Source organism: Falco punctatus (genome assembly GCF_963210335.1).
Source record: "Falco punctatus genome assembly, chromosome: 11".
Classification (NCBI taxonomy): Eukaryota; Metazoa; Chordata; class Aves; order Falconiformes; family Falconidae; genus Falco; species Falco punctatus.
In genome coordinates, this window is record NC_137591.1 from 18,277,497 (window position 1) to 18,305,174 (window position 27,678).

The following is a 27,678-nucleotide window of genomic DNA, read 5'->3' on the forward strand; positions in this document are numbered from 1 at the left end:
CGCCCGGGCCAATCGCCGCGCGCCGTGGCCGCCCCGTCGCGCGCAGGTCCCGCCTTGCCTCGTTGTGGTGGAAGGCGCCATTGAGAGAAGCCGGAGCCGCCGCGGCCGCCAGCCGTCCGGGGGAGCAGGGCCCGCCGCCGCCGCCGCCATGGACTACGGGGAAGGTGAGGGCGCACCCCCAGAGCGAGGGTAGGGCCCGGCCGCCGCCACCGTTGCCGCCGCGAGGCCCGGCCGCGTCTCAAAATGGCAGCGGCCGCTTTGTTCCGCGCAGGACGGAGTCCCCTTCATCCACTTCCTCGTCCTCCTCCCCGCCGCCCCTCCCGGGTCGGGGGAGCTGCGGCGGCGGCGGCCGGCGGCGGGAGGGCTGCTGCGCGGGAGGAGGGCCCTCCCGGGGGGCGGCGCGGGCGGGCGGGCGGCGCGGGCGGGGGCGGCCCTCCGCGGGGCGAGGCGCCCTGGGGCGCGGGGCGAGCGGGGGGCGAGGGGGAGGCGGCGGGCGGGGGCGGCGCGGGCAGGAACGGGGGGAGCTCGGGGCAAGCTCCGTGAGGGGGTCGTGTCAGGAGACTGGAGATCCGACAGGAGAGAGAGCCGCCTCTTGTTGCGGCTCCCTGTCTCTCCCCTCCAGCTCTTGCTAAGCACTAAGTCATTCTCACTGACCCATCCTCTCCAGCTGAAGACAGAGATTGGAGATTCCCAGATACCCCCATGCATTGTGGTGTGAACATGCCCAGTGGGTCAGTCTCAGGTATGAGCTATAAATACGTCTAACCTGTAAAAAAAGAGTTGGGGCTGAACAGTCACTGTTGACAAAAACAAAAAACAATCGGGTTATTAAAAGTACGTAACATGGTTTGACTGCACATGTTGTTTTCTGGAGGAGTTGTAACTGGCTGGGAGTGAGACTTGATTTTCATCTTGGGCATGTCAACATGAACTCATGCACGTTCCAAATCAAAATTGTGAGATCGAGGAGTGGGGATGGGTGGGGGTGGGGAATACAGACTTTTCTTATGATGATGCTTTTTGCATAAATCAATATTTTGTTTTCTTATGGACTACTGTATTTGATTCTTGCTACTATTGAAAAGAAGGAGGATGTTTCCTCCTTTTATACAGACATGGAAAGAAACAACCTGGAACTGCTTGATTTTTATTTTTTTAAGTTTACTTTAACAGTTTGGGAAGGAATATAGGAAGCGTATAAAGTAAATGTGATACAGCAAAAGGTAGCTCTTGTTTTTACGCTATCAAAAATACCACATACAACAAAATAGATACAACAAAAAGGAATGCACGTAATTTTGTAAGATGATTAAGGTTATGAGTTTAGTAAGACTCAAGAAATGACTCGACCTATCTTGCCAGCATGCCAGTACTAAAAGGATGTTAATGTAAAAACTTTACCATAAACTGTGCCCAGGCTTCATTTACAGATGTCATCAAGTAAGTGTCTGCTGTTGGGTCTCTTGATACTCTTGCTGGCTGTTACAGGGAAATAACACATTGGATTACAGAGAGATCTTTGATTGCAGTATGATCATTTTTATGATACATTCCTTGAGTCTTAGCTTTTTTTGCCGATTATATTATTTTGCATTTATCTTTCTTCATAGTAAGATAAGTAAAGCTGTGACCCTGTTTTTTAGCCTTCTGTGTTGATTCCTAATTAAATGTCCTTTAGAATATTAGTAGAAAAGGTTCTTAATTGGCGGTTTTAAGCATTACTGGAATTAAAGAATTACTGGAATATTCGCTGTAGCCGTTAACCAGAACCTGCTTTTCTGCTATCAGATGACAGTAGTATTAAAGTGAATCCAGGCTCATCCTATGGGAAGTAACCAATGAAATGTATGTTGTACAATTAGATTGTTCCTTTCATGTACCTCTGTAATAATAGTTTTCACTGTGATAATTAAGCTTTCTATTATTCATTATTACTTAACAAGTTTAATTATGATGTCTGCAGCTTGAAACATTTAATGTTAAAGTTTATGCATTGTATATACCTTAGTAAGGCATGCATAAAGCTTTGTCTTACCCCATGATGTACAGTGGGCTAATGTTTTGTAGGGGTCCAGTAGATGGCAACAGAGGATGGATGTTGGGAGTTTTCATCTTTTCCCAGTTTTGAGTTCTTGGCAAGGCTCTTCTGGTTGGCAACTTAACCAGTGTGAAGTACTTCTCATTGGATGATTGATGACCACTGTAATTCTGCCACTGTTTCTTGCTCATGACTTGGTTTGAGACAGAAGTGATATGGCCTGTAGAATAAATTCTGTTAATACTATTAACAAATGTGTTACTAGCTGTTCTTGTTAATATCTTGTTTACTGTAACTTGCCCGTTTAATCTGGAAGGGGAAACGTCTTCTGCTGCTATTCCTAAAATTCAACTGCATTGTTAGATTGGTTCCTTGTTTTGCATGGGACTCAATGGTGTGTTAAAATTTCTGTATCTAATAGCAAGGTTGTGATCTTAAAGCAGGCATAGTGTTAAGAAAAATCTAATGTACCTGGAGAAAGTGTTGCTTACTCCATTACACAATGGATTCTTAAGCTGCTTGTAGTCGCTGTGGATTATGAATTTCAAATATAGGGAAATTTAGCTTGTTTCAAGCTGGTACTTCTGTTTTTCTTATTGTTTAAAGGTTATTTTTATTTTACTGAAGTTTATTTTATTTTCCTGTATTTATTACTGTAAGATCTTTCTCATTTTTCTAGCCTTTTCATATGCTCCACATGGATAACATTGTTGAAAGTGATTTCATTTCTTTGTGCTGTGAATAATGATTTCAATGTTCTCTGATCTTAAGCTTTTTCTTTTAAATGGAGCCCTTTATACCAAGGGATTCTGAGTCCTATCTGCTACGTATTTAACTTCCTAGTTCTTTTCCTAAGGAAAACTTGATTTTTCTTTGCTGGCTATTGAGCTATATTTTGCAGCCATTTTAAATGATCTCTCCACCAGATCTGTTGTGGGTGTTTTTTTTAATCTGAAGGAATACATATACATTAACATTTTAATTTGTAAATTGAACTTGTCTTTTAGTGTCCCATTCTTTTTTTTTTTGTTTAGAGGTAATACATTTTTCCCCCTCTGATGCAGCTATTCTCCCGTCTCCGCTACCCCAGTAGACTTGCGTATAATCTAGAAATACAGAGTGAGATTGTTCTTTGCAGTTCTGTTTCCATACTTTAATTCCACAGCTCGTTAATCCACACTGTATTTATACAAGAGGTTACAGATCCAAAACCTGATTTATTCCTTCAACAAACTTTGTTTCAGATGCTTTGTCAGTGCCTTCATCAGTGCAGAAATTTAGTCTTTAATTTTTAAACTTTAGGAGCAAATATGAGCTGCTGCTTCTTTTTTTTTTTCCCCTTTTTCACTCTGTAGTATTCGTAGATAATGCAAATAAAATATTTTGTCAAAGGTTTCTTTGACAAACAGTTACTATTTAAACCTAAATGAAGTACTACACTTCTGAGTTTGCAGTTTGAGATGCTTCGGTACAATTCCTGGTGGTGTTTCTCTGGTGCTTAAGCACATGTTCTCTTAGTATGTGGAACAATTTCACATTCAGTCTGAATAGTTTGCACAGACAGGCAACTTCTGTTTATCTCCGCCAGTGGTAACAGCCAGAGCTAATATAACAGTGAATGGGGAGTAGGCTACAGGCAGAGGAAATGGTTCTGTGCAGGTACAGCTTTTTTAGTGCTCCATGTCCATCTGTCTTGCTTTAGTTAGAAGAAGAGCCAGTAGTGTGAAAGAGGCCAGTGTGAATGGATTTTGATGTCTGTAGTTGTGACATTTGTCCACTAATAAGCTATTTACCTTGAGATTGTGATAACTAAAGCTGTGTGAGCGATTAATATTCAGGTATTACATTCAGAAGTTGAAATCCTTTTAGGTCACCGAAGTGAATATTTACTGTCATCTTGTATGTTTTTCCCCTTTTTAGGATAAAGCCCATCTGGAGCACAGACTTTCAGAGTAAAGAAAAGCTTAATGCCTGAAGAAATACTGTACTTCCTAATTTGAATGCAGTATGTTTGTCAGGCTCTGAGGTGTAAATATCTGTAAAACTTTGGTAAAGTTTGCAGCTGACAAAATGAACCAGGAGGCCGGTGGTTGGAATGATAGGCTTGGCTGCTCAGCAGTCTGGAACAGTTAATGAAGTAGCTGGAAGGAGATCATAAATCACCTTCATTAGGTCAGGTCAAAGATGTGTCTGTCCCACCTCACCAGTATCTTGTATGTTGCTGTCCTTTTGTAGATGTGGAAGGAATAGTACAAGTACTTGTTCAGTATATTTATATGCTTTTGCTGGTTTGCAGCTTGGGAACTTTCTGAACCAGAGACATAGCCTTTGTGTTCCACATCCTTTGAATTTGTCAGTAGATTTCTCCAGTTTCTTTCTTAAATCCATGCACATTTTTTTCTTGACACTTGAGTCCTGGAAGTGCTCTGTATCTGTTTTGTGAAAAAGATCCAGTTAATTTGTAGCTTGTTATTTTTGTTTCATTTGCTACCTCCAGTTTCTTGTAGTAGAAAATCATGCAAGTGATCATCCCTCTTTGCTTCTTTTTATCTCTTGTATCCCCTATTAAACCTTTTCAAAAGCGAGTGTATTATGATGTAGGTAAATGCAGTGAAGTGAATCTGGAAAGGACAAGTAAGTTGTTCACTGTTAGGGAGAAGGTGATGATGTCCTAAAGGCAGTGATTTGAGGGTTTGGGCACTGGCATAGCTCTTGCAGTAAGACTGCTGGTGTTTGGTAACACGAAGTGTGGATGAGTAAGGAGAGTGAGCAAAAGTGGATGTCAGAAGTTCTTGTGTGGTTGTAGAACATATTTTAGAAGTATTTGCTTTCCTGCTGAAAATTTTAGACTAAAAACTTATTTTGAAACTATGCTTCAAACCATTTTTTGGAAGAGTCCTTCTCTGTGAATGTTTTTGTATTTTTCCTACTAGCTAACTTCTGGCATTTGGACAACACTGATCACTACCTACTACACTAGAACAGAATTGGATTGCAGTGGCAGGGAGCTTGATAGTATGTTGTGTTCTTCCTTGTTGAATGATGTGATTCATCTCTTCAACACTTCACCAAATTACTTTTGTGCCATCTCAGAGTCTGTAGATAATAGGGAGCAGGTAAAACTGTGGTAGATTATTGGGTGCTTTTAGGTTAGACATTTCAGTTTTCAGAATGTCAGTCTTTTGATTAGATAACACTGTATTTAAAAAAACAAAACCTAACAACACCTTGGATTTGAGATTGACTGTGAGATCATCTAACCTTAATTTTTGTGCAACTGAATTTATTTTATTGGCTACTTTACACTTTTTACTGGCCTGCACCACTGGATTTGGTGATAGATCATTCAGTCACACCAGAGACAAATACTGGATGTTTCTATTAGAAAGCTTAGCCATTTCTTTAAAGAGTAACTTTTTGCAGTTTAAGTTGATGCTGTGTGATGCTACGTGACTAGTATTTTGAAAAGCTTTTTTTTGTGCTTTGCTGTAGAATCTTTATTATATGTTCAGAACATGGAAAGAGGTGCAGTGTGACTTCTCTTGTTCGAAGTTTTTTTATTTCAGAAGTACCTACAATCATTAGAATAAAAAAAAAACCAGCAGATCTTCATTTCTTGGAGTATCTATTCAGGCATGCTAAGAACATCTGTGTAAAAGTGATACAGCCAGCTCAGTACCATTTGCAGAATTCTTGTTGACAGATTAAGGAAGTGAATTGCAATGGCTGCCTGGTGCTAACAGGAAGCAGGTACAAACAGTATATATATACATTTAAGTAGTATATATACTTATTTTCATCACTACAGTTATTTCCATGAAATGATATGCACAGAGAATTACTATGTTTCTTTAAAGAGGAGAATTTCTTACAACTTCAAGTGAGCTTATTGTCCTGTTGTCTTCTGGAAAAGTCAGTGGTTTACACTTGGAGATTTTGAAATGGATAAAATACTCTCTCTTGTCAGAGTGGACAAGTCTTTGTGTGGTTTTATTTTAATCCTTCATGTGTTCACTGTGTTTTCCTTCTCTGTTACCTTTTCTGTGAGGCTTGACTTGCCAGGCTTTCTTTGTATTGTCCAGAAGTTAGTGTTGGTTGGTACCAGGAAGCAGCTTTTGTCATTAGACTGCCAGTAAAGTGCAAATTGTGTATGTTGCAAGAAGACAGTGAATCATATTTGTTATGCAGATCTATGACACTGTTTCAGTGCTTTGAATTTGAGTGGGTTATTTAACCAGAACTTTTACGTAGGACTTCCAGTGTTGAAGAAGAAATTAGTTCTTTTGCCAGACTTCAGTTCAAGATACAAAGATATCACGAAGTGTCATCAGTTCAGCTATGAAATACCAACATCTTACTGCAGTTAGCAGGCTGCAGCTCAGTGGTGTTTTGGATAAATTTTTGTGCTAGATGGGAGAAAATTATTTTGTTTGACTGTAGTCTATATACAGAATCTGCACTGCAGCATGACAGCTTGTAACCTTGACCCAGGGTGTCTGTCAATGTGAGTGAAGATTTTTGAGGGGCTGGATAGAGAAAGCAGATGCCTGTGAGCTGTGTGTATTATTAAAGGGTGGGAAGTGGCCTTAATTCTCCACTAACTTCTGACATATTCTACATCAGTCTTCTCCATTTAATTCTCTTAATTTAACTTGCGTCTGAATTCCAGCTGATGGAACAATAATGCTGAGTTATCCAGTACTGGGGAAAAAAATATGAACTTGATTTCAGTTAAGAGGTGCTCAGATGATGGCAAAGACACTGCTTCCCTAAGCAGAATGTCAAAATTGGTTTGCAACTGGCAGTTGCAAAATAGTTTAAGCACTGTGGCAAAGAGTAAACCTTTTACTTAAGATTTTTAACTAGATTACTTAATAAGACTTCTTGCTTGCTTTCTTTATAAACATTTTTCTGCTCTTTTTTTAGACATGGACCGTGATTATGGGCATGGAGGCTATGGTGGCCCACGATCCATGGACTCTTACCTTAACCAATCCTATGGGATGGAGAGTCATGGAGGTGGAGGCGGAGGAGGTGGTGGTGGTGGTAACAGGTAAAATAATCCTTCAGTTGTCCCAAGAATTGATCAAACCCAGTTTAAGTTTAAATAATTTTGTCTTCTAACTTAAGTGTTCCTGAGGCATGTTGTTACGATTTTGTATGAACACTTTTGTTCTGAGTCTTCATGTTTGATAAATACTGGCAAATACTAAACTGTAAGAGCTAGATTCTTATAATAATCAGCATTTTTGTGGAAAAGTTTGATAGTGAAACAGTGCGCCTTCGAATGAAACTGGAAAAAGTGTTTATTTTTCAGTAATGGCTAGTAATTTGTAGCTGATTGGCCTGACATACCATTTCTGACATAGCAGACTAGACCTAACTGGTTTAGTGCCTTAGACCGAATCTATCAACATTCCGTTTTCAAGGAACATTTAGGGTCTGTGTTCTTTGGTTTGAATGTGCAGTGCTCAAATGATCTTGGTATTGAATCTGAAAGTCATGTCCAGATTATTTCATTGGCAGGTACTGATTACACTTAAAACTGTGTGCATGTTCTGGGCTGCTTTGTAAGATGGATTGGTCTAAAAATAAAAATTCTGATGCAGTGGTCTTAAAGTTGTGTATTTAATGCTAGGGTACTACTACTGTTGCTCTTTCAGATAAAAACAGTAGGGAGCAGCTGATTTGATTTAGGTTTTAATATTGTATTCAAAGAAGCATGCTTTTCAGAGTAGCGATTCTATCTTGGAGGAAACAAATTGTGAAGAAAATTTAGATAATCTGATGGTTTTCTTGTGTGCGCCCTTGAATTCTTGTCTGGCTGTGGCCAGACTACTGTATGAATCTTGTCTGTAGTCACTGTGGTGCCACTGGGCAAGGACAATGCTAAGTAGGGAGGCTGGAGAAGTGTTGTGTTTTGCTGCACGGTTCTGTTAAACACTTTATAATTTGTTTAATGATGAACACTAAGATTGACTTAAAAGTCTGAGCAGAGATTCAGGAATGAGCTGTACCTACCATATAGTAATCTGCATATGATTGAGGTTGAATGACTACTTGAACACCGAAATGTCTCTTGCCATGTAACGTTAATATTGTGCATGGGCTCTTTCTGTAGATAGCGTCATTTTCTGTGTAGCGTTGGGTCTTCTGAGACTAACATCCTTTAAAATGAAGGCATTCAGTTTACTGTAGATACAGCCAGTAGTTTGAGTCTGTTCTAGTTTATATTTTATCTGTCAAGGGGTTGCCTTTCCCAACTCCTGCTGAATCACCTTATTCTAACCCTGCAGGGACACTAATGTGTTTCCCTTCCAAGTGGTTACAAATACTGATGATTTCTAGCCTGAAACCCTTGCCCCACCCTGCCCCTGGCAAAGCAAACTCTTGGTAAATAACTAAAGATTTCAGAAAGACTTCAGCTCCTTGTTACTCTACTCTGAAATTGCGAGGACTGTTTTTGTGTCCACTGTGCATGCACTGGGTAGACTTTCAAAATCCTGAGTTGCTAGACTTAACAGTCTGCAAGTGAAAGATGGATATACTGAAGATCATGAACTCTTTGGGAGACAGAATTTAAAGGGAGAAAATTTCCAAAAAGTACAAATGTGGATGGAAGAGCACCTGTGTTTTTCCTTTAAAATTAGAACCGTGGGGTGTTTAAGACTCACAACTGTACCACTAAAAAAAAGATCTTTCTTTTTTTCTCCTCAGTTCAGAACTAAGCCGCCTTTTAACTGCTGTTTAACTGTTAGAATATGAGGGCATGATTTTGAAGAAAGGAGAGTTTGACTAGCCTATGAATGTCTGCAGGTGATGATTTTTGTGAGACTAGGGCTGGGCTCTAATGATGTTTTAGTAAATAACTTGCTGAAAATTTTAAGTAAACAAAGTTCAGGCATACTGAACTTTAGAATTGTTTGTAGCAAAACTGGCTCAGATAGCTTTCTATCTGGTCATAGTGTGATTTGCCCAGCCCTAATCAAGATTAAACAATAACACAACTGTTCGGACCAGTATAGTAATAAATTGATTTTAGTTGATAAATGTCAACTGATAACTTGTCTTTTGAAATGTATAATATTAGTAAGCTTACTTTTTTTTCTCCTCACTGTGCAACTTTTCCAGGTTTGGACCTTATGAGTCTTACGACTCCGGGTCTTCTCTGGGTGGGCGAGATCTGTACAGATCTGGCTATGGTTATAATGAACCCGAACAAAGCCGCTTCGGAGGTAGTTATGGTGGTCGATTTGACAACTCCTACCGGAATAGCCTTGACTCTTTCGGAGGTAGAAACCAGGGCGGGTCTAGCTGGGAAGCACCTTACTCCCGTTCAAAATTGAGGCCTGGGTTTATGGAGGACAGAGGAAGAGAGAGTTACTCTTCCTACAGCAGTTTTTCTTCACCCCATATGAAGCCTGCACCTGTAGGCTCTCGGGGGAGAGGAACGCCTGCTTATCCTGAAAGTGGATTTGGAAGCAGAAACTATGATGCTTTTGGAGGACCATCAACAGGCAGAGGCCGAGGCCGAGGAGTAAGTACAGAATCTTTTCAGATTCTTTTCACTAGACACTCTTTTAAACCCTTTCAAGACCACTGCTTTAAAATGAATGCACTGTTCAGTACAGTGTGGGTTTTTTGTCCAAGCAAACTATCATGGTTTGACAATGTTGTTTACCCCCTTGAACCTGTCTTCAAGTAGTACCCAGTCCCTCTTTCTGTTGAAAGTAATGAGTAATAGAGGACTAGTTGATAAGGTTTGTTAAATCTCTCCTTTTGTTTGAAAGGTGAAGATAAAAGTAATAGGTTTGGTCTAAAAGGGGTTAAAAGGACTTGCATTTTTCCTTGTAAACACTAGCATCTTTGCTGCTGGTGGGGGAAGTCTTGAATATTGTAAAAGTTTAATTCAAAGTCTTTTGAAGTTTTGAGTAGGTTAAAGGTGCAATGTATAAGCAAAAAATAAATCACAGGCTGTGAATGCTAGAGTAGTTTTTGTTTCCTGTAAAGGTAAAAGTTTAGCTAATTCTTCAATATGTTGAACACGTGCTTTATCAAACATCAAGTCTTCTTTTAAACTTAATTCTTGCTCTGACTTGTGTGTTGGAAGGGTGATGGGGAGGAAATGGCAAAGGTGGGTGGTTAGCAGTTACAGTGATTCTTTTTCAAAATTAAAGTATGGTTAAAGGGGCATCATCAACTTAAAATCAGGTCCTTTCACAGAATTGCGATTAATTTCCAGATAGTGTGCCTAGTCGTGTCACCCGTATTGATTTTGTTTTGAGGACTTACGTTCCCACTCCTTTCCAGTGTAGGATGTAAAAACTGCATGTCCAAGAAACAGCAGGATTAACTGTACATAAAATAGTGGATCACACTTCAGAGAAGTAATGCTTGATGTTAAATGAGCTAGGGAAAAGAAATGCAAAAGAGAATAAAAAAATCCTGACAGAAGTACTAACTTTAGGTTGATGGTGTCCCTTTATCTTGGTTTTATAATCCCAATTCTGATTATGTTTTTTTTTTTTTAAGCATGAAGAGTTCATTGAACATTTTTCTGCCTGTGCCTCTAGGTGTAACTTATTTTAAAATTAAGTGTGCCATATTTATTTGGGAAGCAATTGGTTAATATTAACCCATACAACTTGTTTGTAGCTTGAAGCATAGAGGAAGATTATTTTTTACTGGGTCTTTTAAATGCCTAATTGTGTGGTGGTTTTGTTCCAGAAAGTCTACTTTGCAGCATTCTTGAGTACTATAGTTGCCGTATACAAATTTTAGCTCAGACTTGCACATGGCTGCTAGCTGGCATGTGGCATGGTATGAGAAATAGAATCTAATCTTTGTTTCTCTGCTTGTGAGCTGAAAGCGTTAGGTTCTTAACTTTGGATGCTGTCCTTTCAGAACTCCTTTAGATCTGAAAGTTTTGTGCAGAGTTACAACCAAGTAGCCTTATTTCTTTTTTGTTTTGCTTTGGTTTTGAAATTTCTCTTTTTGGTCTTTCATGTGATAAAGGAGAATGTAAAGGCTAAACTACTTACCATATGTAAAATGCATTGCACCTTTAATAGATAGACTGTTAAAAAAAAAAAAAAAAGTACTTGAAATTATCCCAGTGCATACTTCATGTCAAATTTATGTGCGTACAGTGTAAATGTACATGCTAGGTGGTTCTGTAACTGTCTCTACTAAATAAATTAACATGGAAATCTTGTGCATGGACTTCTGGTTAAGAAAAGTGCCTGTTTTGGTACATTCTGTGTGTCATTTGAAATTCACATAAGAAAAAGAAAGTCATACTTCTCACAAAGTACTTTAAAGTTATTTTTATGTTCTTTTAATTTTGGTAGTGTAATACTAATTCTCTTCTCATGGCAATACAAATATTTCTGCTTATCCAAGTCACCCATCCAGTCAGTGGGCTCTCCTTTGCCCTTTATTAATCAAGCAGTTAATATTTAGTAGTATGTTAGTGCTTTCGAAAATACTGCAGCTACCTAAATTCTCCCTCTTTAGATTACTCATTTATTCCATGCCTTCAGAGAGGTAACTTAGAAATCATAGCAAGGTTGCCTTTCAACTGAATTTTCATTCCTACTGCTGCCATGTTTTTGTAGCACTCCCTCCAGGCCCAACTTTTAAATTCTGGATTTGTTGAATTCTGTAGAAAGATAGGTAAAAGAAAGAATGAGCTTCCTTTAGTTAATCTTTATTCCACACTGAACAACCTTCTTTATTCATTTTTCGAGTCTCTGCTAATAATTTGGTATGAAGAAGCTTTTTTTTTTTTTCCTTTTTGTTGTTGTTGGGTTTTTTAATTTTTATAAATGACTGCTGCCTAAAGTGTCAAAAAACTGCTTTGGTTAGCTCTGTTTTTTCCCAGAGGGAGAAGTCATTCATCATCTAGAGAATCTGAAGAGAGGAGCCAAGATGTTAGGCTGAGATACGAACTCTGATAGACATGTTCATTGTCTGGACAATGGTTCTGAATAAGCAGAAACACCGTTTGTACATATGTATTCATTCTACTGGACAAACACCCACAAAGCCATTGCACAACACAACATCAAACTGGGAGCTTAAATTTCCCCTGCATTTTGCTCTAGAACACAGATTTTACTTAGTTCACAGTTTTATTGTACCAAGTAATTGTTTCATTTCTATTGATTTGATATACTAATACATTTCTCTTGATTTCACAAATTTTCAGCATATGGGAGACTTTGGAGGAATGCACAGACCTGGAATTGTTGTTGACTATCATAACAAACCCAGTCCTGCAGCAGTTGCTGCAAGAGGAATAAAAAGAAAAATGATACCACAGCCATATAACAAACCTGGCGGGACATTTATCAAGAAACCCAAAATGACAAAACCTATTTTGAAGCTGAGCCAGAAAAAATCACCTAGTAAGTAACAAGTGCCAAAATTCTTAAGTTAAAATTACTGTTGTTTTTTATTCATTAGGAATTACTTGGGTTTAATATTCAGGAAGAGGGCTGTATGTGCTGTTTTGTAATTCTTCATTTTCTACCTTAGAAGTACTCCGCAACAGGTTTTATGTATTTACTCTTCTAACTCTTCTACTGCAAAGATAATGTGCTGAAGGAAATTGACTATTTTGATGTGTTTAAATATCTACTGCTGAAGACAGTTTCATTCAGACTTTATAATGATACTTCCTGGAGGCAGATTTCTACCACTGAAAATCATTTCAGATCTCAGGTTGCCTTAAGTGACAATGCCTGACAAATATTAAAATAAGCCCTTGCATGAGCCTGGGTCCTGCTGTCCAATTACTTTGATGGATATAAATAGTAGTGTATCAACTGCAACAGCTAAAATAAAGGCATAAGGTGTGGGTGAAGTGGAGAGGGAAAGAAGGCAAACAGAAAACAGTGAAAATTATTACAGAATAATTTATGAAAGGCAGAGAGAGATTGCTCCTTTGTGTAAATGAAATGCCATAATGAAGAGAAGAACTGGAAATAGGACAGATAAACCGGAAATATAAATTTCAAAGTATTAGTGGTGCTTGGTTTGTTCAGCTTCCCTAAAGATATCCTACAACTATAATAATTCTGATATTGCAGGCAAAGCTGGAGAACAAAAATCACTAATGAGGTGAATAAATTACTTGCTTGGAGGGAATGTAAACTTGAATATTAAATATTAAGAATGGCATTTACATCAGTCAAATTTTCTAGGCTTTGTGCTTGTAATTTCCTCGGTAATTCAGATCTACAGTGTTTTATATAGTTTGGTTTCACATTGCACCTGAAAAATGCTTAAAGTTACTTTAGCTCAGTGCTTGCAAGGTAAATGCCCAGTCAGACTTGGCAGAAGATTCCACGTGAAAATTTTATTTTTGATTTTGTAATTCTAATTATATTGCTGTGTATTGCAAAACTATTCCTTTAACTTTGAGTACTATAAAAATTTCAGGCACTGGGTGTATAGGACATGTTCCTCTGGCTTTTGCATAGGGAGCATTACTGCTGGACTCGCCAGCTTTGTTGTGATGAAATGGGTCTGTAAAATACACATCCAGGTATATCAGACTACTTATTCTTTCGGTACTTTTGTAGATTCTCCTTTTCTAAACTACCTTCAGACAGAGCACTTATAGCTTATTATCTCTTCCCCTTCACTGATTTCCACAATCCAAGGACCAATGTACTACATAATACTGAAGTTACTTTAAGAAGTGAAGTAGATAGCATCTGCTAGAATGCACTTTTTATCCAACCTGTCCTGTTGCTCAGACTGGGGGAAAGAAACTGCTGGGTGGCTTAACACAGTTTTCAGAAGCTTGAACTGAAAGATGCTTTAAGCAGTATCATGTAGTTTAAAACTAAAAAGCAGGTGACGACAGAAAATTGGATGCAATTGGTATACAACGTAAGCATGAAAATACATCTCAATTGTATTGTCCTTTCAGTCTTGACTTTCTTGTTTTTGTGGAGTTTTCTTCTAGAAGACTGTTTAGTTTATATTCCGAAGGATAAGTGATTTTGCATCTAGTATTAGAAAAATATGTTAAATTGTAGATGTAGACTGCCCTGGCTGCATAACAAGCAGGCTTTTTTTTTTTTTTTTTTTTTTTCCTAAATGCCTTACTGCCTTAAAATCAACAGCACTTCTGCGTTACTTATTTCTTCCTCGTTTTATTTTTATAGACATGAAATCATCTTTCCAGGATTCTACTATAGAGGTAAAGATTCCCAGCACTGAAAAATGTTTGTGATTCTTTCAGAAGTTTGCACAGTATGCCTTAAGACAAAAAATTGTTAAGCTAAAGGGCTTAAGTTTTGGATTTTTTTCTAAATGTAATATAAAACTGTCTTATTTTGGTGACAGTCTGAAATCTTTACTGGCTTTGAATGAAAGATTTATAGCTTGTGCAGATACACTTTAAAATTAACTTTCTAGGCTATTTGTAGGCTCTACCTGTTCTTGCATTGCACAGAGAGCTGTCATATGAGCACGTCTCATGTTGTCATAGGTAGTCTGCTTGAATCTATACACCTCTGACCTGCTTGGGTGGGTTGAGAAATTAAGTACAAAATGACAGGGAGATTATTAAACAACAGTGAGGAAGAATGGGTAAGATACAAGACACATCAAGGAGAGAGAGGGTAAGTAAAAAAGAACAAGTGTTAACAGGTGTTGTGTGATAGGGTACAAAGATTAGTTCCCACCTACGGAAAGATCAGTTGCAACAATATGTAAGAGTGTGATTAGTAAGCTAAGCTAATCCTGGTTCCTGTGTTGAAAACCGGGAATGTTTTCCTTTTTTAAATATTTAGTTGAGAATACATCAAGTCTGAATTGAAAGTCAGAGTGTTTATGTAGAAGACAGGATTGTGATTGTGAAACTAATTCACAGAGACTTTAAAGGAGGAATGTATAGGTTGAAGTGTTTGTATGCTGAGTCTATATACTCAATTGGCTTTCTTCCATTTTCATAATGGATAAAAATGGCAAATATCAGATTCTTGGAAATAATTTGCACTGTCTTTTTCTGGTTTTAGAATGGCATTGTTTTGTTGGGGCTTTTTTCTTAGAAAATTTATTGCTTTGACTTTATTAGGAAATTGAAGTGGACACAAGTGGTGCAGTTGTTATATATGAAGACTTTACAAGAGATGCTTATGATCTTGGCTATCAGACTTTCGGAGGTAAGTTGCTTTGTCAGGTAAGGTGTTGTAGGTATTGTGTTTGTGTGACTTTGAATAGATTTAGTAAGTTGGTATGTGTGACCTCTAATTGAGTAGCATGACTTTTTCCTCCTCCCGCCCCAACAGTTCATAAATTAGGCCATGAAGAAGATTGTAACATCTATCCATCACTTGTTTTGTTCTTTACATGCTTATTTTCTCTCTGCTTTCTGATCATCTCTGTATGTTGTTGTTTGACTTGCTTTATTTTTGTGAAACTGATGTAAATAGTCTTCTGTACTTATAGCCGTTCCATTGCTTAAATGTTGTTTATCCCATCGGTTCCTCACCCATATCCTACTATTTATCCCACTAGCTGATCAACCTCACCCTTAAATCCTAGGTGAGTCACTTCTATAAAAGTGGATTTGGTTAACTTGGAGAGCTCATCTCAAGAATATTAGGTATATTTCATGTGCAGTCTTAATGGAATAGGTTAATTATTAGCTTACATAAAATCAGTTAAAGTGCGTATTAACTTTAGTGACTTCAAACATATACACAAAGAAATCCAGTGTTAAGGCTGAAATTATTTTTAGTCCCCTTCCCTTGTGGATGGCCTGATTGTGCATGTAGTTTAATCTGATGGTAAGGAGTGCTGGAAATTTACAGCCAACTGATTAGTTTCTTTTCTTGAAATAGTAGTAATTTAAAATTTTTTTTTACTAGTTATGTGGGGTTTTTTCATTTTTAGAAGTTTGACTAAGTGCACTTAAAGGTGGGAGCCCCACTGGGGATTCCCAGTTCATATGTAGATTCAAGACTTCCATTGCCTGGCTTGTAACAGGATGGGCACTTGTGTTTGTGAGCTTGAGAGGCAAGAGTAGGCTGTTTCACTCTGTTACAGTGTCATACCAGATTATTTTTACAGCAGTAAAACACTAACGGAATTGCCTCTGTGGGTGGGTAGTTGTTTCTTGTTTTTAAATTGAATTAAAAAAATAATCTTTTGGATAGAGTTTTTTTTCCTCCCTGGATCAGAGTAATTTTTGAAACTATTACAAAATAAAAACCCCTGGGTTAATCAGGAATGAAGTAAGCTGCTAGTCAGTGGAAATGTTTTCAGTACTCAGTGATGCTTCTAGAGTCACAGAGCTTTTCGCAGGTCTTTCTATTTTTTTTTTTTCCTTTTTTCCTGTACATTCCTTTCTGTTGCTGTTTAGATGGAGGCAGATTTCATGGAGGCTGGCCTCTCCTAAGGTTGAACTGCAACAAAAAACTAAGTGATCCTTTTTTTTTTTTTCATGATCTAAAACTACTCACTGAATAATACTCTAGTTGTTTCCCTTTGTCCATGGGCTTTTAAAGCAGGCATAGGAAAGGCGAACGTAAGTACAATTACGCAAAAAGTCAAAATGTCCTTAGAAGTCACTAATGTTGCAAAACTCATTTCCTGACATTTGTTTGAAATCTTACATGCCAGGTGATAATTTAATGATATTCGTCTTTGAAGGTTTGGTTGGGTTTTTGTTGTGTGGTGGTTGTTTCCTACCCCATTCACCCAGCTGGCTCTTCTTTCACTGGTTTTTCTTTAGCTGAGAATCTTTGGATCACTTTTCTGTGAAATCAAGTGAAGTCTAGTGAAAATTAATAAAGTTGTTGAAGATCAGGTTGGATGCTGCACCTTAATGAAATTCTGCATAGTCTCCTTTGTGAAAACTTCTGGGCTTGGAAACTGCCTTCTCAGTGGAAGAGAATGACTTTAGATAATTTCTTTTTATGTAAGGGCATTGTAGCTATGGTGTTCTAAAACCATGGAGAGTTTTAAATTATGTGTTTCTCCCTAGTACCCTTTCCTGGTCAGTCACTTGAAGAGGCCTTTAATAACTAGGCACAGGAGGGTAGGGTTTGCTTTAACTCTGAATTTCCTTTCTTTTATGAATGTAATCTAGAGTGTAACCCCTTAACTACTAAGTTTGCGTTGTTGGAAGTAAATGTTTAAATTGGTCGTCTTTAGAGGAGGCAAACAAAGCAAAACTTTTGTGGCATTTAAATAAGTTGTTGAACCATTTTGATATAGAATCATTCTCTGCGTTTTGAGGTATTTGTGAAGGAGACAGGGAAGACAGATACTTTTACTGGAGTGGAGTGGAGTTTTTTTGGTTTGTTTGTTTTTAATGTGATATTTTAATATCCTCCTATTGTATGTTAAGATGGCAAAGGAGAAGTTAAAAGTGAGGAAGAAGAAAAGCGGCGAATTGAGGCCAGAAGAGAGAAGCAAAGGCGTAGAAGGGAAAAAAACAGTGAAAAATACGGTGATGGATACAGGTTTGTTATAACTTCTGTCTTGTGTGCAGTGTTCTTTTCCCCCTTTATCCTTCTGTAAGAATAGGTCTTATCAGTCCAAAAGGGTTTTCAGGAAATTTTAGGAAAATAAAATGCAATGAAGAAATGAGCAAAAACCTGACCCAAATAAACAAAAAACCCTCAGACTAAAACAGAGCACCCAAATCTTGTGGCTTAGAAGACTGAATATTTCACTGGCCCTCTGCTGTGTCAGAAAACACAGTTTCCTAACCCCTTCTCTCCCACAAGTGCATTAGTGCACACTTGAGAAGCAGCTTAGAATGGCACTGCTTTTGAAGTATGTACTTCCGTTTAAATATGTATTTCATGCCGATTTAATAAGCTGTTAGAAATTGACTTTATTCTGGTTTTATATGTATGGTAAGTGATTTTGTAGCAAAACCAGGTAGATCTGTAACTTTTCTGAGTCTTGCCACGGCCAAGCAGGCTAGTGGCCATCACCATACAAGACTGTTCTATGTCACTGCAGTATAAGGTCATAGCATTACTGCCTTTTCCTCACTGTACTGAGGGGGCCACGTTTCCTTATAAAGATTACATAGGTTTTGTATGGAAAATGAGCTTTAAATGAATTCTTTTGACTATTTGTAGTTAGGAAATCATGGAGTGACTTGCTTATGAGAGCTACTACAAAAAGTGACACAAACTAGAGAGCTGTTGTGGTAGATATACTCACAGAATAATGTGGCTTTTAAATGGCTAGCTTCTGATACCAGCAATTTTCATGTTCTGCACAGATAATTCATTACTCGAACTGGCCTGATTTGTATTTGGTTCTTGTAGCAGTTACCCTTTTAATATACTGGATTATTTTTTTTTTCCACTTAGGCTGCTTTAAGGAATGCTTTTCCCGTTCCTTTTCCAAATAGGTTTGTCAAGTCCTCATGGTTTTGAGGAGAGAGAGAAGAATGTTTTCTTTAATAGTAATATTGTTTAATGTATTTCTCTTGATAGAATGGCATTTACTTGCTCATTTTGCAAATTTCGAACATTTGAAGAAAAAGAAATTGAGGCACATCTGGAGAGTGCAGCTCACCAGGAAACATTGGATCATATCCAGAAGCAAACCAAATTTGACAAAGTAGTGATGGAATTCCTTCATGTAAGGCAACTGGTTTTTGAGCTATATAATACTTTTACATTAGAGTGTAGTTAACAATTTACCATGTATCTTCAAAATACGCTTAATTTATCATTGTCACTCCTTTTGCAGATGACTTGGCACAGCACATATTGCTAAAAATTGAAGCAAATTCAGAGTCTGTAAAGCAGTGTTACTTTTACAATTAAAAGTAGTGCCTTAAGAAGTAACAGCAATTAATTGCTATGTATTACTGAGCTATCCTGAGTAATATTGTAAGTACAGGTTCCTATTGGGATATAAACAGCTGTACATCAAATGTTACAGGTTTTGGGTTTTTTGATTCTCTGTAGGAGTGTATGGTGAATAAATTCAAGAAGACAGCTATGCGTAAGCAACAGACAAGTAACCAAACAGAAAATGCTCAAGCTGCTGAAAAAGATATAATGGAAGGTGAGTAATGCTTTTTATATGAAAGTGCATACTATGGAGCTCTGCTTGCCCTGTTCTCCTATCGTTCTTCTTCAGATCTGATAAAATGTTTGAATTAAATTTATGAGTTTTCACACCTTTCCTGTACCTGGTTGGAATTTCTTGCTTCATTTCTGTTGAAATGTGGAACATGAGCACAGTGGGAGACAGCAAACCATATTTATGTTCGTTGTCCCGATAGCCTTGTCGGAAAGTAAGATAGCATTGTGCTAGGTACTTCGCAACTGCTAAAAGCTACTTAAAAATGGATATAGCTAACATCTTAACCATCTCCCAAATTCTTTTTGTGTACTTTCCATAAGTACTGGAGGACCCGTATGCCTTTATTATCAGAGTGTGCTGTTGGCAAGCTAGTATTAAAACTGCAAGAATTGGATTCATGCTCTTCCTGGTGGTGAGGGGAGGCAAGGAAAGAAATCAGTTGTTCTTATGAGGGGTAAAGTAAATCCAGCTGCTTTGGTGAAGCTTTAGTTCTTGTATCAAAATGTGTATTAAGGATATTGGTTATTGTTGATTTTAAATAGATGACATTTGTGCATGTTAACTAGTTCAGTTCAATAGTTCAATCATTTTTATTTCCTTCTGTTTAGGCAGGTAGGTGTTCATATATCATAACCTCAGACAGCAAACATAATTGCCTGGGTCTCATACATAGTCTGTGGAGGGAAAGAGTTGGAATATCCAAGTGAAGAGTGTTCCTCCAGCACTTTGCCTTCAGAAAGCCTAATTTTGGTGCCCAAATTTGGGTGAATATTCCCCTGTGGTTCAGTTTGACGTGTTTACAGTTCTAGTTTTCTGGTATTAAACGACCAGTCCCCTTTCCTACTTCCCTAGAATAACATGTTTTGTCTTAGTGATTTGTTGCATCTTCTTTGGCAGGGGTTACTGCTGATGACCATATGATGAAGGTTGAGACTGTTCACTGCAGTGCTTGCAGTGTGTATGTTCCTGCATTACACAGTTCTGTTCAGCAGCACTTAAAATCTCCTGACCACACAAAAGGAAAACAAGTAAGATATGTCATATTATTTAAAAAAACCCAAACAAAACGGAAGCCCAAGCATAATTAATGGTAGATGAGAAGTCCTATGGTACTTGGTGCAAGTAATTTCTGAGTTCTTTTTGGTATTACTTGTTCTCTAGAAAGCTATAATGTCCTTGTTAAAATTTGTAAACATAATGTCTTGTGAAGTAGCTAGCACTTAAGCACCCCCAGTTAATGAAATGCTGGTGTGCTTAATAGCTGACAGTAGTAAGTCCTGAGAAGGTTACTGGGAATGACTTTTTATTTTATGGGATTTTTTTTAAACATCATTAAGTGCTGGGAAGGTTTTGTTACTCAGATTGCAAAACTTAATACTTATGTTTCTAGCAAGGTAACAATCCTGGTATCTTTTTTTGCTTGGCTGTTAACTTTTTAATTTGAAGAAAAGTGAGACCAGTTCAGAATTAGCAGTACACACTTTTAAGTTTGGTAGAAGGGTTGAAAGAGTAGCATGGATGAAAAAAAAATCACAGTTGTCATAGTAAGCAAGTAATGTTTTGTTTGTATGTGAGCTTCTGTGATTGTGGAATATCACGGAATAGTTAGAGTTGGAAGGGACCTTTAAAGGTCATCTAGTCCAATCCTCCTTCAATGGGCAGGGACATCTTCAACAGTATGTTAGGCTGTGGTGGAAAAGCATGGATGTTATCTGTAGATTAAAACAGGTAACTGTGGTTGTAGATAGGTGCATGATTGTAGTTTGTTATGTGAGCAAGATGTGAATGTATCTTTTGGTCAAGGTAAAGCAACAAACTAAGTTTCTTTACAGAAACTGACCATTAATTCAAGTTTGTGTGATGATTGTAATAACTATGTGATGATTATTCACTGTAAAATCTGTTTCCCAGGCCTACAGAGAGCAAATAAAAAGGGAGAGTGTTCTTACTGCCACCAGTATCTTGAATAATCCTATAGTCAAGGCACGGTATGAGCTGTATGTAAAGGTAAGATGCAAATGGGAAAAAAGTAGTCTGTAATAGTTGCTATACCACTATTTTCTCCATGCTCTTGGAGTGTAACCTCAGTGCTGTCTTCTGCTTCTGCCTTCTAGGCAGCTCACAGATTGAATATACTTTTAACATATTTTGCCATTCTCAGATAATCTGAAGGTGGCAACTTTTTCAGCAAAGTTTAGTAGCTTTTGGCTTTTGTTTACCATTTCTTTTTAGTAAATTTTTAATTAGATGCCCTTACGAAAAAAAATAATCGAGCTTTAGGAAAGCATCTGCAGTGTCTTTTGAATGAGCACAAAACACTTGAGTCGGTGTGTATGTTTAGGAGCGAAGGCTCCAGTGTGTGATGCACACTACTCTGCTACTTTTTATTCCATAGAATTTCTAGAATTCATGGCAACATACAGAAAACGAAAGCTTATGACAGTAGTTGTGATCAGGTAATTTAAAAGCCTTGGCAGCCTGTGTTACAGATGCGTGGCCTGAGAAACGTTATGTGAAATCATTTTGGCAAAATGTGGATGTTTTTTCTGCCAGGCCAATGAAGTGACTTTTTCTGTAGTACCATTGTTAGCTATTCCTGGTAGTCACTTTTAATTGATTGATTTTTTTTTTTTCTCTTCCGTTACACTGCTTGATTTCTCTGTGCATATTGGGAAGCTTGGTTTTTTTAATCTGTAGCCTAGAAGATGTGCATTTCCCTAATTCAACCTTATTTGGGATAGCTTTTCTTTCTGTTGAGGCCAGTACTGCCTTTTAGAACCACACCCTGCTGAGGGTAATGGTCCTCCATCTCTCTACCACAACTGGTATTTAGGACCCACCTGCCACCATTGTGGTTTTGAGTGAAAAGTTCTGCTTCAGTAAATTTGATTGCCCCATGAAGCTACTGAGTAACTACTTGGTAGATGACAATTTAATGTAATTTGGGTTGATTGGCTAGCTGACACTGCAGCAGGTGATCAGTTTTGAGAATATTAGCTGCGTGTTGCATTGTCTAAGACTTTTTTTTCAAGGTTGAAGGCTCTAGTTAATGTTTGACTGAAAATGAGGGAGTAGATAGTCACTTCTGGTCTGGAGTGAACTAACTGATAAGCAATAACAGCTGTTGTCTTACTTGGGACACCTTGACCATTTCTTTTGGGTAAAAATTCTCTGTGACTTACTCCTCTACCAAATGCTTAATGGAAAATGTCTTTTGCCCTTTGATTTTATTTTTTTTCAACTAGAGACGGCTCCACAGGTTGTTCACTATATGTGTAAAAGGAGAGAAAGCAAATGGATGCATCCTTTTTAAACAAACTTACAGCTTCAAATATGCCATTCTACAATCAGTTTCTTTAACTACATGTTTTTAGTTTGCACTGTGAAAATGAAAGCAGAAAGAAAAAATTGGTTTTGGCTGTAAACATTTTCATGTTTAACCACTTAACTATGAGGTCAGTTGTAGGTTTACAAATTTCACTGCAGAATCTTCAAGAAATGAATACAAACTTGGTAGTATTTACCTGTACCCGCTAAATAAGTATATGTATTTTAACTTGAGTCTTTCAGCTAGTTTTGTGAGCTTGAACACATTGACTATAGAAAAGGTGTAAAGGTTAAATCACCCCTGGTAATTTTCACTGAGTTAAGTGATTTTTTTAATTATATATTTTTTTAACATGGTAAAGGTGTCTGTGGTGTCCACTGAAAATGGAAGGATCTATATGGAGTTAGCTTAAGATAATGCCTCATGTGTTGTGTTTGTGGTTTTTTCATTTGTTTCAAGACATTTGCAGTTAATGTCCCAGCTCCATGGAAGACAGCTTCGGTAAATTAGGTGATGCAGCTTTTAGAAGAGCTCCTGGTGTTTTTATAAAGGCTCTGATCTTTGTTACACTTCTGGTCAGTGACTATAGTTACAAATGGAAAGGAAAACACAAAGATCCAGATAGGTCTTGACAGTGGTTGCTAGTGCCATAGCAGGTGATGAAAACAACAAGAATCGTAATGGTGGAGAATAGCATTTCTTCAAGGTGGCCTTCTTAATTTACTAATGCGGCTTCCTTGGATCTTTTAGTATTGGAATTACTGTCACATGTACTGTTCCTCCAGTGTTCTACTGGACCCCAGCTGTTAGGACAATCATTTTTGCTATCATGTCTTCTGTCATGAAATGCTGCATCTGTTCACTGCTGCTTTGAAGCTGGTGTCTGCATTGTTGAAAACTTCATTCAGTTTCCAGAAAACTGCTGTATTAGAACAAAGATTTCCAGTTGTCAAAACATGCATGTGATCTTATGATCCTAATGGTGCTGGTGACAGTCTTTTACACTGTCTTATTCCATGATTTTTTTTTTCAATTCCTGTATTTGAAAACCAAGTACAGTGCTTAAATTAACAAGGTATGTTTGCATCCTACCCTTTGCATGCAAGGAACCTTTCCTCTACATATCTTGATATCTTCATTGTAGATATTTCAATCAAAGAACCTTGAAAGGATTGTTTCTTAGCTTGGCCATTTCTTTTAAAGAGCCCTCTGTTTCCCCAGTGTTGGTCTTGTGTCACATCCTTTTATGCTTCCAGTGTATTCTTTGTATGCTTTTTTAAAAAGTTCTTCATTCTTCCTTATTCCCCTACATCTGTATTATGGAGGGAAGCAGGGGGGAATCTACCACAAGCCACCTGCTGGCCGCTCTGAAACAATCATCTTGGAAATTTTATGAACCTGCAGCAAGTCCCTTTATACTGAGGAAAAAAGACCATCTTGTTTCTCAGGCAAAAAGTTACCACTTGATGAAGTCTTGACTGTCTCTTAATTTTGGACCATTTAGAACTTCCTAGATAGAATGATGTCTGTGATTAAAACATGCTGGGATGTTGCTCAAGAGAAGTGTCATAGAGGTTGACATTTTCTATCACTATATCCCAGGACTGTGTTCATGTGTATTAGTGAAGGCATTCTAAAGTTTACCAGTTAGGTAGGCAGACTTCGGTATCTTTTTGGGTCAGGTTTGTGAGACCTGTTATAAACAGATAGGGAGTGTGGTTTCTGGGGACATTTGAATCCTGAAGCTTTCGTTGTAAACACCAGTTCACAGTCTTAAGGTTTCTCTGCAATTTAAATATTCTAGAGACAAGGAACCCAAAGAATGCATCTCTTGGGAATGAACTACTTACCTGCTTGTGTTTTTATGCTCTGTAGGCATCATAAAGTCTTTCTGCAGCAGTTCAATGGTGTGTCTGTGTTCTTGTTTTCTGGGGTTTTTTTGTTTTGTTTTTTAAAGCCATCTGGGAAGATGGGACCAGTGTGGCTGTCAAAATCAACTAGCATCAAAATTGGCTCTGCATGCTGTGCTGGATGCCTCTGATGCTACATCACTGGAAAAGAGCACAGTCGTTAGGATCTTCCCCTTGAGGGCAGTAACTTTTTCCTTGGCTTGAGAACTTGAAAAGTGCATTTTTCTCTGAAAAAAAAACAGTTGGAGAAAGCAACTTTAACTTTTTTTGTTATTATTGTATAGAAGTCTGTTCATCCAGAAGTAGTGTGCTGAATCCAGTTCTGCTAGGTTAGCCAGAAGCGACATACTGTCTCCACAGGAATGAAATGTAACAGTTTTCTGTAGCTTGTCCCCAAGAGTCAGGGACAGTCAGAAGCTGTCTGCAGGAGTGTAGAAGCAGTCCTTTCAGAAGTGCATTCTTTAGTTACGATCCATAGTTATGCCTAGCCTAGACGTGAGAGGATTTTAGTCTTTCCTTTTATATCAGACCTATAAAAGGGCTGATATCCTTGTGAGTCATATACAGAGGAAGGCTACCTTTTGATTTCTTTTGCTAGGAAACAATGCTCTCTATTAGGACATATGAAACTCTTAATATAGCTGTCTTCCCTCTGTAATGTCTATTGATGGTATTTGAAGCTAACCAGGTGGAGTGTTCTTAACTCAGTAATTAGCTTATTTCTGTCTGTCTTTGGAAATCCTTGTTCCTGTACGCAGATGATAGAAAATATTTGGCTGAACCTAAGGAAAATGGCACTGGAGCATTTACAGTAAGGTGGTCTCTTGCACTTGTGTCCAAAAAGGAAAATAGATGGATACAGTTTTGGGGAGTGGCACTAATTCTTCATGTTGGAATTGAATTGATTGGGCACTCGCTTTTCCCTGTGGTTTGTTTTTTGATGAAACTTTTTACTGAGCTAATAAATATTTTTTGTATTTCTGTGTTGGGACACATACACTAAACAGTACTAGTATGTAGTAAGTAATGAGATGTGGGGTTTTTGCTGTGTTCACGGGGCTCAGATAAGTTATGATACCAGCTTTCTATGTGCTTGATCCTTGCCTGTGAGAATCTTCTTATAAAAAAAAGTCAAACTTAGTATCTCAAAGAAGTTTAAATAGCTTATTCATGGGGTTTATATGTGGCAGCTGTGTCTTTGATTCGACTATGAGTTGACGGGGCTCAGCAGACATTACCATCTAGGTGCTGTAGACTGGCCATTATAAAGTGTGTGCATGAAATTCTCCTGGGACTTGGAATAGCATGGCCTCAAAGAATTATGCTTTCTTTGTGTTACTCTTTAAATATGAAGTTATGATTTTTCTTGATTTTTGGAATAACAAGGAAGCCAAGTTTTTGTTTAGTGGCATTTGTTAAATGTTTTTATAGCTTTCTAATTTTTCAGTGTCTCATAGGCCACCTGGAAGACTCTACCAGAAAAATTAACTGAAGAAAAATATTTAAGCACATAAGTACAGGAGGCCTAGAACTCTGTTTTTCTTTTGGATCATCTTTTAAATAATATTAAAATCATTATCTTAGTGTAGTTAGTGATCGGTGTCATATGCTCAGATCAGACTTGCTCTGTCAGATGCTTGAATGTGAAAGGAACTTCAGCAAAGAAACTGCTAATACTTCATGTTGTTATTCTTTATTGATTATACATAGTTCTTAAATTTCTGAAACAAGTGAAAGCTGAGGTATGTCTTGTACTAAACTACTATATGAAATAGAGAAAGTTTAAAACTAGAATGCTAATGTATTTAAAATACTGAGAAATCTAATAATTTCTCTAGATCAGCAATGGGGTGAATTTCAGACTAGTCAATATAATTCGAAATTGTTTTTTCATACACTGAAGAGTGTCTTTTTGGTAGAATTATTTGGAGTAAGTAAAGACTAAGTAAGGAAAAGCAGAACAAAACTCTGTTCAGATTTGGTTTTAATTGAGGAGAAAAAGGAAGTGGCTGTAGTTCTTAAAAACATGTTGAAACTTGACCATGTAATTTTAATTTACTGAAGGTTGAAGTTAAACTGAAGTTTTTGTGTAGCATACTTGGACTTCTTCTCAGTGCCATTTCTACTTTCATGAAAACATTTTATTTGAATGCTCATTTCCAGTGTGCATAAAAATTTAAAATCAAATCTGTTTTGATTTTATTGAAAAAAAACCCCCACCCTATTAAAAAGCTGTATAAAACACCATAGCATTTCTTAGCGGCTGCCTTTTTAATTCACTGAAATGATGAGTATAATTTTATTTCATGTTTGAAATAAATATCAAAGTGTTTGTTTTCAATCTTCTGCTTCAGGGTGAAAATCCTTTTGAAATTAATGATCAGGCTCAGGAGCAGCAGGCAGAAGAGGAGGACAAAGCTGATGAACCAGCTGAGGGTGAGGAAGAAGAGGAGGAAGAAGAGGAGGAAGAAACTGAAGAACAGACTGATTTCACTTTAGACCACACTGAAGATAACTAAGTGCAAGAAAATGAAAATATATTAAGGGGGGGGAACAGCTTTTTATTTCTGCTCTAAAGTGGCTAAGACTTTTTAATAGTCTCAAATGAAATTGTTGAAGATTCCCCACCGTATGCATGCATTCCATTCCATGGAGAACTTGTTTATATAATTCCTCTGTGTTTCTGATTTTGTTTAAAATGAAATTAATAATGAAATATTTTAGTTGAGCTTTTTATAGAAAACTGACTGTTAAAGCTGATTAAAACATTGTGTTGTATATTTTTTTAAGCATCCTATTTTTTTGGTGTGTGTATTGAAAGTTGGATATAATAATTTTTGGTCTAATCAATTGAAAAGAAAGGCGGGTCTGTGGGGTAAATATATTAAATGCTGTATGGCATAAGCTTATCATATTTACCTCTTAGTACAGAATGAGTAACTCCAAAAATTGTGCTGTTGAGTGTGGCTGTTTCGGGGACTGCATTGCACTCTGTATAATAGAGTATGTGTTATAATATGCCTTGTAGCTTTTTGTGATAAGATGTACCAGTTTGTAGCAATAAAACACTTAAGAAATGTTACTGGTTTAAAGTGTCTATAGTTACGTATTTCAAGTATGTCCCCATGCTGACTACCAGATTGGTTTCAAATCAAATCTTGATTGATACTGTGATTTAATATATTTAAAATTTGTAGTTGCATCTTAGTGATTCATGTTATTTATTGCTGATTTTTTGATGTATTCAGGCTCCACCTATCAGGACAGGTAAACGCTTTAGGATTCATAGTGTGCCTAGGGAAAGCATGCTTTCAGTATAT

General features: G+C 37.6%; 1 protein-coding gene across 2 annotated transcripts; it reads left to right on the plus strand.

Annotated features, from left to right (window-relative positions):
- ZNF326 (zinc finger protein 326) lies at positions 1–27,440 on the plus strand. Of its 2 annotated transcripts, XM_080406684.1 has the most exons (13): positions 1–164; positions 668–742; positions 6,965–7,091; positions 9,170–9,575; positions 12,249–12,447; positions 14,218–14,252; positions 15,132–15,219; positions 17,412–17,526; positions 18,520–18,667; positions 19,000–19,099; positions 20,018–20,148; positions 21,032–21,127; positions 26,713–27,440. In XM_080406684.1, the coding sequence occupies exons 1-13, from the start codon at positions 149–151 to the stop codon at positions 26,875–26,877; spliced, it is 1,701 nt and encodes a 566-aa protein (XP_080262810.1). In that variant the 5' UTR covers positions 1–148; the 3' UTR covers positions 26,878–27,440. The 2 variants fall into 2 exon arrangements, with proteins under 2 accessions (XP_080262810.1, XP_080262811.1); XM_080406685.1 differs by lacking the exon at positions 668–742.
- The last annotated feature ends 238 nt before the right edge of the window (positions 27,441–27,678 follow it).

Coding starts and splice junctions, on each gene's coding strand:
- ZNF326 (XM_080406684.1), top strand. Junction 12,448..14,217: donor GAGCCAGAAAAAATCACCTA/GTAAGTAACAAG, acceptor TTATTTTTATAG/ACATGAAATCATCTTTCCAG. Junction 15,220..17,411: donor TGGCTATCAGACTTTCGGAG/GTAAGTTGCTTT, acceptor TTGTATGTTAAG/ATGGCAAAGGAGAAGTTAAA.